A 17,102-nucleotide genomic window follows, 5' to 3' on the forward strand; every position below is an offset into this window, starting at 1 on the left:
TTGGATGAATTTCAGCTAAAAAAACCCACCAAAAACCTAAACAAAATAAAGAAATCCCCCAAACCCCAAGATGTTTGCTTACCATACCATCAGAATTCAGGGGCAACAATGATTTATGTAAATTATTGTACTCTTCCTTAACTGCATATGTGTTTGTGAATCAAGCATCTCCCAGTTCTCTTGCTGGAGCTACTAATCTGCCCAGTAAATTCCTGGAACCATCTTAAAGTCTTTATGATTTGTCACTTCATGACCCCAAAATTACTTGCAATAGATAATCTGAGGATCAGGAGTGGCTGCTCTGCTTAGATCCTTGATCTGGAAGATGCAAGCGCTACTGCCACCTTAGGAATGAAGTGCTGAAGCAGAACAAAGCCATTGCTTTTCTTCTGGAGATTACAGTATGACAGATCATGAAACACTGCATGATGTTTAATTAATTTAACAATTCCTTGCAATATAGCACTAAGCTGTCACATTAAATCTGAATATGACACATTAGAGAAAGAATTAAAGAAATTGTGCTAGAAATGTGAGAATAATTGTTTTCATTGTGCTCATTCTGCTGCAAACTGGGAAAAAAACCCCCAAACCCACAGAATATATAGACTGTTTGGAAAGAACATACCTATTAACTCCTTATTTCTGACATCTAAGGCCATGTTTCGTAAAGCTGTAGCAACTGCACATACCACCCGGTCATTGTCTATTCGAAGCAGTTCCACCAGGATTGGTAATCCTTTTTCTTTGCGGACAGCAGCGCGGATGTACACTGACCACTGTAAAGACACATGGGAGAGTGTGAAGAAGAAAGTGAGAAATCCACTACATAAAGCAAGGCATCTGAGGTTATAACAGATACAGAGTAAGGAGTAACAGAAGCATGTGGATGCAAAAGAGGGGAAATAATTGCATTTATGATTTGGGCAACCACTTGATTTGGAAATCTGCACTAATTTTTTATGGTGGCAGAGAAATTAAATGATGAATTGACTTTACTCCTAGCACACCTGGTTACATTTTTACAGCCCAAGTCTGCAGGCCGCTTGCTTTGCATCAGCATTTCCTACGCAACATCTAATGATGCTGGTTCACTGCTAAAACAACAAAATTTATATTAAAAAATATGTATTACAAAACATGTTCAAGAGGTCTGAGTATTTCTTTGTTATTACCATAAGAACTATTCAGTCTAAAAACATGAAAATGCTGTTAGAATTTCTCTTGTGATTGTCAACTTGTTCAGAAGCAACATTGAGGACAAATAAATGTCTGGTTTTGGCACCTGTAGTGGTCCTAACTAGAAGACTATTGTACATTGAGGAGTTAGAGATTCACGTAAGAGTTGACCTGATGGAGGCGCAGGCCTGTGCCGTGCTGTGCTGCCTGTACCACGTGGCTGCAAGATAAACCCAGCAGCTGATCAAATCGGAGAAGCCTGTAGGCATCTCCCACTTGGCAGCTGGTCATGATACCACTGGCATGCCCTTGTCTTTATCTCAAAGTGAAGCAGCATGTTCTCATATGAACATCCTTTTTGTTTGACAGAAATGACAAATAGAGTTGTTCACTTCTAAGAAAATCCTCTAAGAGGTCTAAAGACTATCATGCCAGTGAACCTCTCCGTGGATGGGATCTGTGCAATGTGCCGTGACTAGGAGGTCCATCCAATGCTGCACAACTTGGGGTTCTCAGCACCTGAAGGGATGAAAGATTAACTACACTATCCTCTTTTTCATTCCACTGTTAGCTCCAGAAGTTGGAAAAAATGTAAACAAGACCAGAACTGTGACCTTGTTTTAAAATCTATAAGTATTGTCAAATTTGAGATGTTTGGACCCCTGCAGGATATGCAGGTCTTCTCAGCACAGCTCGCTTCAAAACAAGCCATCTACTAGACATATATTCTTTCCCACATCTTGAACTCTTATGTGGAATTTTCACAAAGTTCACATTCATACTCCTTGTACTGATAGTTGAAAGGAATTTATTGAAGCAGAGCTTCTCCCTCCTTTCAGTGCTATGGCATGGATGCTTATCCTGCCATTGTACCTGGAAGGTGACGACAAAGTTCTGGAAGCCCTTAGCCTTCGAAGTATTTCAAATATTTCAGAAACTAAGATGATAAACCTTAGGATTTTCATATCATGATGACCCTTTTCTTTTGACAAAACTTCCTTAAAGAACAGTTAGATCACACCTTAAAGAACACTTATGTTGCAATAGCATTCCTCCATAAACAGAAAGAGTAAAAACAAATTCCATGAAGTAAAGCATTAGAAAAAGGTAAGCACACTCACTGTCAGCAGACCATGCTTAACCTCTGCATACGACCTCTACTTACCACAGCTGAAGTGCTCACTTTAAAAGCTAGCATCTGTTTACACTATAGACAGGTGCTCTGAATAGCAAAAGCCAGAATATATTTTATGATAAGAACAGTAGCTACAGAGGCAGACAAGGGCTGCAATGTTGCAATATCTGGAGTGCAAATTCATTCCAGGTGATGTCATTCAGGGGAAACTGGGAAAAAGGAAAAGAAACCAGCATTTAAAGAATATTATTTTATCATTTCTCCTCTGTAGTAACTATGCATAATGAAAGCCAGCTGGCTGGACTTTGCTGTAGACGAAAGTGATAATGGTTACGATAAGCTTTCAAGTCAGGTAAATGGGACATGGGGTTCTCGGCATCACTGAGCACAGTACTGTAATATGACTAAAACGTAAATGTGCCATCATTTTCTGCAGCAAAGCAAAGAGCTCTTAGGTGAGAGAAGTGGTAGCAGGATTCTTGACTGATCTTATTCTATGCTCCCTCCTCCAGTCTCTTCTCTAGAACCAGTGTATAGGATGATCATTAGATAAAAAACTAAAACACATCTTAAAGATCAGTGAGTTTAATAGAAAGTACCTGCTGAAAAGTAATTTCTTTCCTATACCTTGATTTTAATGGGATACTAAATATAAAGGATGCTATGAAAACACCAAATTAATCTTTCTAAGCTTCCTGTTTTAATAAACATGTATTTACCTGCCAGTTAAACACAGTCTCACCTGCAGCTGGGAGTGTCCAAAGCAATAGCTCTTTGCACTTAAAAACTCCCATCGCTGTATTTTCTACACCTCTCCCAGGGGAGGCCTCTGCTGTGTCTGCTGTGATTACAAGGTCACTGCTGGAGTGAGAGTTCATGGTAGCAGTGAGACTATTTTGAGAAAGGAGTGAGCCTGTCTGGTTGAGGTGAGAGTTCACGCTAGCAGACAGTATACTGAAAGATGCTGTCATTCATTGCAAAAGTACATCACAGATGTAACGCCTCCAATACGGACTACAGAGGGAATCAGTGAGAGTGTTTGTTTTTTAAAAAAACCTTATTTGTGTCTATTCAATACCAGAGAGAATCTAAAATGATCTTATAGATTATTCACTATATTATAAAAACTTCCATATTAAAACCTCAGTAAACAGTCTTCCTTCGTTTTTTTTTAGTCAGCTAGCAAGGGAAAACTCAAGCACTTGTTTCATGAAACCCAGGTTTACAATGGACTTCTTGGGTTGTAGTATTTTCATCATCCATTCCAAAACAAAAGTTTAAAAGAAACAAATTAAGAAATGGGCTTTTTTAACCCTAGGGAGAGTAGAAGATGTTGTAGGAGAAACACTGAAATAACTCAGTATGAAAAAAAGAGAAAATATAAACCTCCTTACTGAATAAATGACATGCAAGCCTTCAGCATCTGCAATGAACCAATTAATTTGATCACAATAGTAAAAAATACAGCTCCAAAGTTTTCATGGGGGAAAAATCCAGATATAATGTTTTACAGATGCGTATATGCACACACATACATAAAACAATGGGAGAAAGAGAGGAAAGTATGTATGAAACCTCTCCTCTCCCATGCGCATTCCTCTCCCCGGCGCATTCCTCTCCCCCCCAGCTCTCTTTTTCCAGAGGATGTAATCTGCTTTGGGAAAAGTTCACAGACTCCTCAATGTGTGATTTGCTATCATTTCATCTGCGTTTTCAAGTCATGCACTTTACGCAGAAAGACAGAAATGTCTATTAATTGTTGCAACAGTCTCTGGAGAACTTTCCATGTGGAAAGTGGTAAGAACTGTCTGTGTCTCTTTCCTTAAGCTGCCAATTAGGACAAGTCTCTGCAAGCAATTATGCTGCGCTGTGCGGATTTCAGGAACGCTCAAATTGAGATGCCTCAAAATGGCTATTTTATTCTTGCAGAGAATGGAAAAATTGATTCGCTCTCGCCTATACTGATGATCCTTTTGTCTGCCTAAAGCCATCGTGAAACACGCCTGCATTTCCACATTGCAGGTCAATTGCTAATATGAGCTCAGTGAAGTATAAAAGAGAAGAGATGAAAAATCATAAAAAAGAAGAGAGACAAAGAGTTTGTTGCCTATCAGTAGGTAAATGAGGCACTCTGCCAATATACTTAATCATCCTGTTACTCCACAAATCAGTGGCAGTGTCAACGATCAGTTTGTAAAGAGAAAGGGCTCCTATGGGAACAGCAAACACTTTAGAGGGAATAAGGAGCGAAAAAATAAAATAAAATCATTATTGTTGCATCAGATTGTGGCTAAATTATCAGAGACAAGCACAGGAGCCACAATCTGTGCATGAATACCCTTCACAGATAATTGAATTCGGGGGGCATAACTACTATACATCACTTTGAAGGTACCTAGTGCATCTCTACGTCCACTTTCATTAGTAGTTCCCTTTTTATTTTTGTCATAGTAATTAAGTAGAAAAATACAGTAAACCGGAAAATTATTTTTTAGTTTGTCACAGTTATTATAAAGGACTCTTTCCAGAGCTGAATGCCTCTAGGGATTGAGATTACATTAGGCTGAAACTCAACAAAAGAGTAATTAATCTAGATAAAACTTACTTTTTTTTTTCTCCAGAAAAATTGAAAAGCATTTAGGGAGTTAACTCCTTTTAGCGTTTCATATGGTTTTCTTTACTCTCCTATGAAGCACCACCACAGGAGACCAAACTAAAAAATGAAGACATTTCCAGCACAAAATGAAAAAGAAAAAAACTACCAAAATAAACCCACAAAAACCCCCAAGGAATACTAACAATTGTATACACTTGATATTTTGAATGGATTCACTTTCCTGCCATTGACATCAGTGTTACTGGAGTACCTCCAGAATATTTCACCATCACATACTTCAGTTTTGACTACAATTTGCATTGTATTCATACAGTTCAACACTGTGACTCAAAGACCATCGAGATATTGAATATTAAAGGGAATTGCTGAGACATAAACTACAAAATGAAAGCCAAATCAGAGCAGCAAGCATGACAAAGCAAACTAAATTACCAACAGAACCAGGAAGATTAGAGAGACTCAGAATTTGCTAGGAGAGGCTTAGAAAGGGGCTGTCTACTAACAGTATTGGAACAATAGACCATGGAAGAGAACCGCGTGTTGAATAACCGAAGATCAATGAGTAATCAAAGATCAATATTCCTCTTTGATCATACTCAACGTAATATATGCATCAAGAAAAAAAGAGAATATTAAATTTTTACATTCCAATTAGAAAATTACAGATCTACTTTACTCAAATAACTCTACTGGGATCCCTGAGAAGTCACACCACCTGACAGAGAGCAAGGCTCTGAAATCTTGGTTATCTTTTCGCAATTTCTGAAGAGAGCAAGCACTTCCCAGGGACTTTCTGCTCTTTGACTGCAGTGTTTTGTTCTCAGAAATGATCCCATCTGGCAGGTCATCAGTAAGTTCTCTACATTTTTGTGTTGGGACAAGAGAAAAGTATTAACTGGTTACTGTGCTCTTGCTCCATGACCTTAGTCAAGCTTAAAGAGAAAGGAAAAAATCTGGTGGGTAAAGATATACAGTTAAAAAAATAAATTAGAGGAAACTAAAATGGTGTTAACAGAAGATATCGTAAATGTCTGAGGAAGGTAAAGTTCTGAAGGAGCTGCCCTTGCACCTCATCATTCTTGGTTCTGCAGTACAAGTATGTACTGTGTATTCAAAATTATCTGAGAGCCATTACAATGACTTTTCCAAACATTGTACCTAATATAATTAAAAAAGAAAGGCTTTGAGACAAACGTGACACATCTCATGGGAAGCAAACTGACTGAGTATAGTAAGTGATTACTTGGAGCATGAATTCACCATGAGCTACTGTGCTCCCATTCCACAAACTGATCCATGCTGATCTCCTCATGATGTCTGTGATACAGGTGTTTGCAGCAGCAGGTCTTGCTTCTTGAATATTGTCCTGTCCCTTGAATCTTGCCTTCCTTCCTATAGAGCCAATACGTTTCCCTGTACTAATTGATGTTGCCTCATCTATGGGGGGGATTCCACCCGGGTAAGAATTCCTGACAGAATAAAGCATTGGTTATTTACAACGTTTGCCTTTGTTGATTACGTGATGTACTATAAGTGGTTTTCTCCATCCTATCACATAAGAATTCATAATATTAATATTGTGGAAAAAATGAATGTAAGCCTTTTCACTGTAATCCAAAAAACTTTCTCCTGGAATAGCCCGATGAAACTCCAAAGGGCTAACATGTAAATAACTAGAGTCATCAGAAAAGTCTGGAAAGGAACCCACAATATGTCCTTGCCCGGTAAGAGGAAGATTGATAACCTAGATGTCTGCTGCTTTAGACAATAATTACTCATTATCTGCAAGTGTCTGGATAGTAAGGAGCTTGAAACTCTTTTCATACTACTCTTTGAAGCAGCTGCACTGACCTTGTGACTGAATCAGTCCCTTTTATGTTTTCAGTTTCCTTATCTAGTAATTTACCTAATGGAGCTCTTGGTCCCATGAGAGTCAGATTTCTCTAGGATGGAATTAAGAAAATAAATGTAGTTGCTTGCTTAAGGAACATAGACCAAGATCGCATCTAGCTACCTCAAGAGATCAGGCCAATGATCCATAAACCCCATTCACAGGGGTACTGTACCTGTTGGGGATCAAAGGCAGGGACATTCAGTTGTCTAACCAAAGAGCCTTATCATTCCCTGCTGAGTATGATCAAACATGGAAGTGAAAGGAAAGAGGTAGAAAGAACTAGCCAAGGAATGCTACGGCCTCACGCGATTGCAAGACTTAAACAGAGCAGCACTTGTTCCTGATGTTAAGGAGCCCAAGGAGAAGTAAGGAGGGGGGTCAGCAGAACTGCTACCTTGGACTTCTGGAGGGCAGACTTTGGCCTGTTTAGGAGACTGGTTGACAGAGTCCCTTGGGAGGCAGTCCTGAAGGGCAAAGGGGTCCAGGAAGGCTGGACATTCTTCAAGAAGGAAATCTTAAAGGCGCAAGAGCAGGCCATCCCCATGTGTCAAAGGATGAGCTAGCAGGGAAGAAGACCGGCCTGGCTGAACAGAGAGCTATGGCTGGAACTCAGGAAAAAAAAGAGAGTTTATGACCTTTGGAAGAAGGGGCAGGCAACTCAGGAGGACTACAAGGATGTTGTGAGGTTATGCAGGGAGAAAATTGGAAGGACCAAAGCTCAACTGGAACTTAATCTGGCTACTGCAGTAAAAGACAATTAAAACTGTTTCTATAAATACATTAGCAACAAAAGGAGGGCTAAGGAGAATCTCCATCCTTTACTGGATGTGGGAAGAACATAGTGACAAAGGATGAGGAAAAGGCTGTGTCGTGGTTTAACCCCAGCCAGCAACTAAGCACCATGGAGCTGCTTCCCCCTCCCCCCTCCCAGTGGGGTAGGGAGGAGGAAAGAAAAAAAAAGGAAAACTCGTGGGTTGAGATAAGAACAGTTTAATACCTAAAGTAAAAATAAAATACACTACTAACTAAGAATAATAATAATTGTAATAAAAAAAGAATACAACAAAAAAAGAAATAACACCCAAGAAAAGACAAGTGATGCACAATGCAATTGCTCACCACCCGCTGACCGATGCCAGAGCCGCGATCCGCCCCTCCTGGTCAACTACCCCGTTTATATACTGGGCATGACGTTCCATGGTATGGAATACCCCTTTGGCTAGTTCAGGTCAGCTGCCCCGGCTCTGCTCCCTCCCAGCTTCTTGCACACCTGCTTGCTGGCAGAGCATGGGAAACTGAAAAGTCCTTGGCTTAAGATAAGCACTACTTAGCAACAACTAAAACATCAGAGTGTTATCAACATCATTCTCACACTAAATCCAAAACACAGCATTGTACCAGCTACTAAGAAGAGAGTTAACTCTGTCCCAGCCAAAACCAGGACAGGCTGAGGTACTTAATGCCTTCTTTGCCTCAGTCTTTAATAGTAAGACCAGTTGTTCTTGGGGTACCCAGCCCCCTGAGCTGGAAGACAGGGATGGGGAGCAGAATGAAGCCCCCATAATCCAAGGGGAAATGGTTAGCAATCTGCTACACCACTTAGACACACACAGGTCTATGGGGTCGGATGGGATCCACCCAAGGGTACTGAGGGAGCTGGCAGAAGTGCTCACCGAACCACTTTCCATCATTTATTAGCACTCCTGACTGACTGGGGAGGTCCCAGTTGACTGGAAGTTAGCAAATGTGATGCCCATCTACAAGAAGGGCCAGAAGGAGGATCCAGGGAACTACAGGCCTGTCAGTCTGACCTCAGTGCTGGGGAAGATTATGGAGCAGATCATCTTGGGTGCCATCACGCAGCATGTACAGGACAAACAGGTGATCAGACCAAGTCAGCATGGGTTTATGAAAGGCAGGTCCTGCTTGACTAACCTGATCTCCTTCTATGACAAGATAACCAGCTTAGTGGATGAGGGAAAGGCTGTGAATGTTGTCTACCTAGACTTTAGTAAAGCCTTTGACACCGTTTCCCACAGCATTCTCCTGGAGAAACTGGCTGCTCATGGCTTGGATGGGCGTACTCTTCGCTCGGTAAAAAACTGGCTGGATGGCTGGGCCTAAAGAGTTGTGGTGAATGGAGTTAAATCCTGTTGGCGGCCGGTCACAAGTGGTGTTCCCCAGGGCTCAGTATTGCGGCCAGTTCTGTTTAATATCTTTATCAATGATCTGGACGAGGGGATCGAGTGCACCCTCAGTAAGCTTGCAGATGACACCAACTTGGGTGGGAGTGTTGATCTGCTTGAGGGTAGGAAGGCTTTACATAGGGATCTGGACAGGCTGGATCGATGGGACGAGGCCAACTGTATGAGGTTCAACAAGGTTAAGTGTCGTGTCCTGCACTTGGGTCACAACAACCCCAGGCAACGCTACAGGCTTGGGGAAGAGTGGCTGGAAAGCTGCCTGCTGGAAAAGGACCTGGGGGTGTTGGTCGACAGCTGGCTGAATATGAGCTGGCAGTGTGCCCAGGTGGCCAGGAAGGCCAACAGCATCCTGGCTTGTATCAGAAACAGTGTGGCCAGCAGGACCAGGGAAGTGATTATCCCCCCTGTACTCGGCACTGGTGAGGCCGCACCTCGAATACTGTGTTCAGTTTTGGGCCCCTCACTACAAGAAAGACATTGAGGTGCTGGAGCGTGTCCAAAGGAGGGCAACGAAGCTGGTGAAGGGTCTAGAGAACACGTCTTATGAGGAGCGGCTGTGGGAACTGGGGTTGTTTAACCTGGAGAAAAGGAGGCTGAGGGGAGACCTTATTGCTCTCTACAACTACCTGGAAGGAGGCTGTAGCAAGGTGGGTGTCAGTCTCTTTTCCCAAGAAACAAGCGATAGGACAAGAAGAAATGGCCTCAAGTTGCACCAGGAGAGGTTTAGATTGGATATTAGGAAAAATTTCTTCACGGAAAGGGTTGTCAAGCATTGGAACAGGCTGCCCAGGGAAGTGGTTGAGTCACCATCCCTGGAGGTATTTAAAAGACATGTAGACATGGTGCTTAGGAACATGGTTTAGTGGTGGACTTGGCAGCGCTAGGTTAACGGTTAGACTTGATGATCTTAAGGGTCTTTTCCAACCTAAATGTATCTAGGATTCTATGAACTAACAGACACTCAGGACAATGAAGCTGGCCATCCTGTCATTAAAGCAGATGAGGCAAGTTTGTAAAGCCTGAAAAGTAACTGGGACAGAAGACTGGGCACACAGAAGGGACTAACCAAGGCCCAGAGCAGGTATGCTACCTGTTCTAATGTAAGGCATTACGTTGCCAACAGAAACATAGTAGATCTTGTTTCCTGGTTTTAAAAGGTATGTATTACCTATATAAGTTATGATAGTATTTTAAAACAAAACAGAATCATACAAATGACGAAATTATTTTTAAGGGTTTGACAAAACTAAGGAAATCCTATTTGTGGTGACAACACTGTGTTTTTAACTGCATGTAATAGAAAAGATAATATTGTAGGACCAGAGGCAATGGGAACAAACTGAAACACAGGAGGTTTGCGTAACATCAGGAAATGCTTTTTCACTGTGAGGGTGACCGAGCACTGGCACAGGTTGCCCAGAGAGGCTGTGGAGTCTCCATCCTTGGAGACATTCAAAAAACCATCTAGACATGGTCCTGGGCTACTGGCTCTAGGTGACCCTGCTTGAGCAGAGGGTTGGACCACATGACCTCCAGAGGTCCCTTCCGACCTCAGCCCTCCTGCGATTCTATGAGTTCACAGCAACAGGTATTGCAGAAATGTCTCTGGAAGATAAACTGACATCAGCCTAAATTTAGCTGTCAGATACATACAGACAGACATAGTAATATACAGATATCCCAATATCTGCTTTCTTCCTGAAAGGGAAATTTTGTTCAGAAGGGACATAACCTTGGATTCTTGACATTATTAACTCTAGGACATTTTGCATATAACTTTTTACATGCTCATTAGATTTAATTTATTAATAGCCTATTGACCAAGGTGAAAACTAAAAAGAACTTGCCACTTTTATTCCCACCGTCTAAGGAAAATACTGATGCCAGACTACATATAAAAAGATCTACGGAGATTTCCTTTTACAGGATGAGTCTTGTAATTTTATACCTCACAATTTTTTTAATCCAAGGTATTAAAATAAATAATGATATGAAGTTGCAGAAAGGTCTTCAAGTTTGAAGTGTTATAGTGCGAGAAATTTCTTGATAATCAGGCAAGTGCCTTCAGAATACAGCTGAATCAGCAAATCTCCGATTTTTATTTGTGCATTTTTGCACAAACTTGGTTAAACCCAAATTAAGTGGCAAAGAAAACTAACAGAGCTCCCAGTGAAAGCTGATACCTAATGGGAAGAGTCTCCACTGCTTCCAAAGGCGTGTCTCAAGCCTTACTTGCTCAGGGAAAACTCCAGCTAAGCTTGATGAGGAATGTATTTGCCTAGATTTTTATTTTGTATTACCAAGCAGCTTTAAAATTCAAGTTCATATTAAGTATAATTAGAAAAAGTCTACTTTTGGAAAAAAAATGTATCTCGGAGTGGCAATGAAAGAAAGCAAACCCAAAACCAATGGCCATCCTTTTTATGTGTTGTTCCTTCTGTAGGAAGTTTAGGATACAGCGAAATTACCCTGGTTATGATTTGATGGGAGAAAATATTTTGGGAAGCAATGACTCCCCTCAAACAGAAACCCACCCAGCCCCAGGTAGCAGCTGAGTTCTGCAGAAGGGGGTAGGCGCGTGCATGTGCGCTGCTGACGACCCGACCCGTAGGCTGTCAGGTCGCATGTGTACTTGGAGTGCGTACTGCTAGTGGCCATCAACCCCATCAGGAGGGGGACATGCAGTGACCAACAGCTAGTATCACAGGACACTGTGCAAAGCAGCAGTCAGACCTTAAACAAAGTGGTATCCTGGCAGCAATGTGGAAAACTTTAATTTGTCAAATCTCCCCCAAAGGCTTACATATTTGGCTGTCTCCATATATATTATTCCAGAAGGGCCATTCGTATTTTGCATAGATGCATCAAATAAGTACATGAATAAAAAAGAGAGATCTGTGAGGATATGTGTGTACTTTTCCATGAAAGAAACGGGTTTGCTTCTTTCAGATTCCAATACCAGTGTCCTCCCTATGTAACGACATCTTGGTGCAGAAGAGCGAGATGAATGAACTTCCATATTCACCTGAAACAGCCTCTTCCAAAATGAGTTCTGCTTTGTATATAAGCTGTCAATCTCTTCTTCAGAACCAGAATATATATCAAAGTCAAGATACGCAGACGTGAGCTATCCCAGGTTAAACTTTCACATTGAAAATATCCTTCCTCATACCTCAGATCAGTATCCTGTTTTATTGGCAAACTTTAATTTGGACCTGTTAATGTATTTGCCACCAATATGCTCCTTTTTTGATTTGTTCTAGATTGTCTTAGTTCTAATAATAATTGCACAGACCAAATATTGTATTAGTCATTGTAGGAAAAACAAGGGCACTTTGCAGATGGGTAATATATGGCAAGACTTTGGTCCAAAATGTTTTATCTTGATACAGAAAAATTATTTGCATATATATATGTGTCACACTTTTTTCTTTTTTGTTCGTATTTGGCTTTAGAAGGAATTCTTGCAACTGAAACAGTGCTAAAAATGTCCTACAGATTAAGATTTATTATGTGCATGTGTTGATTTTATGTGTATGTATCAATGAGAAACTATATTCCCCGAAATAATGAAAACTTTCAGCCTCTTTCAGCTATTAATCCTTAAAGCTACATACTGCTGCTTTCTTTTTGTGTTTGAAATTTTCAAAAGTAGTCTAGGGGATTTAGACACATATCATCTGTTAATTCTAGTGGCAGACATTTATCTAAATCCCCTACAGAATTTTTTATTTTTTAAAAATTATTCAGGCTTCCTTTTATCTGCTCACTTTCCCTTCATAATGGCATTGGCTAAGCACTGTCTGTGTTAAAAGTGTAACCTCTTGGTCACCGAAGAGGATTAGACAGCTTTATACCAGAGGAACCAAAAGAGTGAAACAGCTAGGAAAGAATTATGCAAGTATATCAACTGCACTGTATTTTTCTGCCAGAAGAGACTGTATCTTTGGAAGTGTGTGAGCATGCCTGGTGCACTGGCTGCCTCATATATTCTGGGACTCTTCTGGCATTAAAATAATGCTAATTGGGAAAAAAACCCGCAATTGCTATTAATATCAATAGCAACATTATTTATTTTCATGCAGTTAGCTGTTTTTCTCTCTTTCAGTCCATCATAAAGTTCTTCTTGAAAGATTTCAAGTAAAAAAATAAAAATCTTTTCCCATTCTTTATACAATTACAGTTTCTTGGAGGAACTAAAAAAATGAAAATCTCCCCTAGGAATAACCTCTTCTTTTAAGAGTTTTCTATCTTTTATTTCAGTCATTTTATATCCAGAAGACTGCAGCAGTGGAAAAGAGAGGTCAAAAGGTGGAAACATCAATGCTTATGTAATCACCAAAGAGGATTATTCCCCTCACAAAAATGGCTAGTATGACATGTGAAATTAAGGATATTCATTCTGTGTCTGCACATCACTTGTAATGGAATTGGTGAATCTTCAGAAAAACAGAGCAACACGAGAACAACTGAGCTTTTCCCATGGTATCAGCGCAGATAGTATTAAAGTTCAAATCAGTTTCTCGAACCCGGCACTTGCCAAAGAGCTCTGTGGAGCCTTCCTTCCTCTCCCTGTACACCTGCCAACTGAAGGATGACAGGTATGCAGATTTATTAGAAATGGGAGAAGGGGCACCACTTGGATTTTATCACTCCTATTAGTCCTGGCAAATATGCGTGCATTGTTTTCTCATTTGGACCAGGGCTACACCCATTCCCAGATGGATAAAACACATTTATCATGTTTCTGTGCCAGGATTGCACAATCTGATGCGGTCTACCATACGAGAATAATAAAAGTATAATGATTTTCAGGCACAGCGTATACGTAGCACTTCGTAGGACAAAAATCACTGGACAGATACTTTGTTACTCATTTCATATGTCACTGAATGCAATAGTCAAAGGCATTTTATAAGTTTGGTGGAACACAGTGCTCAAAAAAAATCACATGCCTCTGAATATCTACTGAATGTGCCAACTCAACTTCCAATAAAACTTTATGGGAAAGAAAAGCAATTTATTAGTGTCAGGGCTAACATTTCAAAATGAATGCCTAATTAAATTGGTATTTACATATCACATACAAATGCCCAACTGCTTAAAACCAAACAGGATACCTTCTGAGACATAACTTTGATAATTGCGTTTCCCCATACATGCGTGTTTTCATAGTACATGAGAAAAATTCCCACTGAGAGTTAACTTAAAATCAATGCATTATATTTATACAATAGGATTAGATAGATAGTACTTTCACCCAATCAAACCAGTTTACCATCAGGAAAGCAATGAAGGAATTGCCCTAAAAAGTAAACCAGGTTCAACTGTTATCTCGAATTTTACTGATTTGTTCTAAATCTAGAAATATTTTAAAAATCTAATAAGTGAGTTATTAAATTTTTTCTCAGTTCACTGCAAATGACGCAAGAGAGAAAAGTGGATCTTTTGAATATAATTTAAAAGCAGGATTAGCTGGAATAGAATGCCTTGATTGAGCATTTCCTTGCTCATTGTACATATTTAATCATATTGTCGATGTATTTTAATAATGTCTTATTTTTTAAAAAAGTAGATGGCAAAATTACTTGTGTTGGTGTCACATCGTTTATATCTTGCTCTGCTCTTGCCTAGTTTCTCTTAAGAGACAGAATGTCAACCAGCTTCTGCAGTGACAAAACAATATGGTTTCATTTGATTGTCACTGGTGATATTTTTGGCTCATTTTTCATGGCTCTGTCACCCAGATTCATAAAGAAGCTGCTTCTCCTCATTTGAATTTTGGTTTTCAGTGGCAATTTTTCATACTTGACTTGACCAATGTAATTTTCACTGCTGTATGCTGACTTTTGCTATGATATGACTATCTGTATCAATTCAGAGGACTTAAAATACTATCTCAAATTTGACTGCAGATAGTTCTGTGAAAACAGAAGGTTATTCCACTACCAGGAGCATTCAGATACATTTACATCACCAATTTACTGTCATCTGTAGTTTTGCTGAATTGAAAAAGAAATACGTATCAGGGTAATACTCCTACCTTCCAACTCCCAGCAGCCAAGTTCTGCAGTGCCCCTGCTGCCCCCTCCAGTGTGTCTGGATTTGAGCACTCAGAAAGAAGTGTGAGGTAGGGTTTGACTATTGAAGGGTGCCACAGCATCTGGATTCCTTTGGGTGGTTCTGCACAGTCTGGGAGAGGTCCTACACCATCCCACTGTTGGAAAGTACAAATCAGATTGTCAGCAAGGAACAGCAAAATACTTGAGAATTGCCTCAGCTGAAGCTATAACATCTATGTGTGCGCATGTGAAGGCATCTGCCCGCAAGGAGCCATTCTCAATTTTAGCATATCATGTGATTCTTCATAGAGAAGCCAAATTTCCTACTCAACACTCCTTATAGAAGAGGTGTAGCATTGGCAGAAACCACATTGTTTTAGCTAGCTGACATAACAAAAACACTTTTCACTGCCTTAATTTTTTTGGGTGGGAACAGAAGCCCAGTGACCGTGAATGTATCTTAAGAGGCAAATCTAGAACTGGCATGGGAAGAAGAGATTTTCCTTTTTCACATCCTGCTCTGTTCTCCACATTCCTTCTCTTCTCACAAGGGAAAAAACAACAACATGAAACACTACTGTGGAAAACTAAATCATTCAAGGCCATGAGCCCTCCATCCCCTGAAAGGCCCAAGTGTGACAAGTCTTCCTCAACTGCACAACTTCTTCTGGCTTCTCACTGTGCGAGTGCTGGAGGCATTTGGCCATACAGCCAGCCAGCCACACGATCTGAGACTCCAATGTAGTCAGTAGAACCACCTCTCACAAAACAGATTCTTCCTCTCATCACATACAGAGTTTTGCCACGAAAATAACCCTAGTCTGATATCCAAAGTGGGCAATATTAAAACCTGGACAACAAGCAGGTTATTGCACAAAACCCACTCTTACCAGAAACTTTATTCCAGGAGAACAGTGATTCACCTCTCCAGTGGAATGCACAATACTTGCACCTAAGCATGAAACATCTTAAAAGAAGGAAATTCAAGGACTTTTTTTGCTTTTTTGAACAAAAGATGTGGAATGCACTTTTAATGAAATTTTAAATGTGATTTCTATCTATATATGTAATGTATATTTTGCTTTGCTTTGTATAGATAAAGGAATTCAGAAAATTCATAGCCTTAATACCACTGTTAGGAACAAGCCTCGACTTTTTAATAAAATCTCTTTCCTAACACCTCTGACATGTCCAGATTGCACAATATGATACAAAGTAAACCTTTTCATGCCTTGGGTTAGAGCTTACTGTGATTATGTAGATAAAAAATGTGTATCATAACATTAAACATCTACTAGGCATACAAAGATAGCACAAGCCAAATTAATTCCTTGTTTAGATCTGCAACAGTTTATTTAATTAGTTATGAGTCAAACAACACAACAATACTTGCACTGGGAAAGACCTAGAATCTCTTGTTTTCAGGAAGTACCAATCATCATTTTATTTAAGCTAACTTTAAAAATCTACACATAGTTTAAGGGACAAACAGTCGTGTCTTACCTAAAAACAACTAACATAACTTAATTTTAACAAGGTTGTGTTAGATTACTACCACTGAGAATGCAAACCACTATTTTTTTCTAAATTAAAGCAGAACAAACACTAAAGTGGAAAGCTAGTGGGACCATTTAATACACATGAGCAGTTACTGAAAACCAGAAAGCTGCTCAGATATGCAACTCATGCACTAGACAAAAGTTACCATAGTTCAAAAGAACTGGCACAGCAATACCTAGTGGTGGTTGAGAAACTACAGGAAAATTGCCTTCTGGAGAAACAATCCCTTTAAATGACACTATTACAGGGCTGTGCCTTTGAATTTTTTAATACATTTCTGCCTTTAAACTAATAGGTTGATTTCACTCCATGCGTCTCCGTTCTCCTTTTTTCTCCATATAAATCACCATCCTTGCCAGAAATGACTTCTCGTCAGCTCATAAAAAATACATTAAAACCTGCTTCTTATTTTAACTCTTGGAATTCAATCATTTGCGCTGTCAGAATTTTT

At 39.9% G+C, this 17,102-nt stretch overlaps 1 protein-coding gene across 2 annotated transcripts in view; it reads right to left on the reverse strand.

Annotated features, from left to right (window-relative positions):
• Positions 1 to 17,102, reverse strand: part of CTNND2 (catenin delta 2) — a 700,253-nt gene that overhangs the window by 80,655 nt on the left and 602,496 nt on the right. For both annotated transcript variants that reach the window (XM_050891195.1, XM_050891194.1), the window contains exons 15-16: positions 15,073 to 15,246; positions 629 to 779 (exon numbers count right to left, since the gene is read on the reverse strand). In XM_050891195.1, coding sequence (XP_050747152.1) covers positions 629 to 779; positions 15,073 to 15,246 — 325 coding nt within the window. The remainder of the gene's footprint in view (positions 1 to 628; positions 780 to 15,072; positions 15,247 to 17,102) is intronic.

The sequence above is a fragment of the Gymnogyps californianus genome, chromosome 2 (genome assembly GCF_018139145.2).
Source record: "Gymnogyps californianus isolate 813 chromosome 2, ASM1813914v2, whole genome shotgun sequence".
Classification (NCBI taxonomy): domain Eukaryota; kingdom Metazoa; phylum Chordata; class Aves; order Accipitriformes; family Cathartidae; genus Gymnogyps; species Gymnogyps californianus.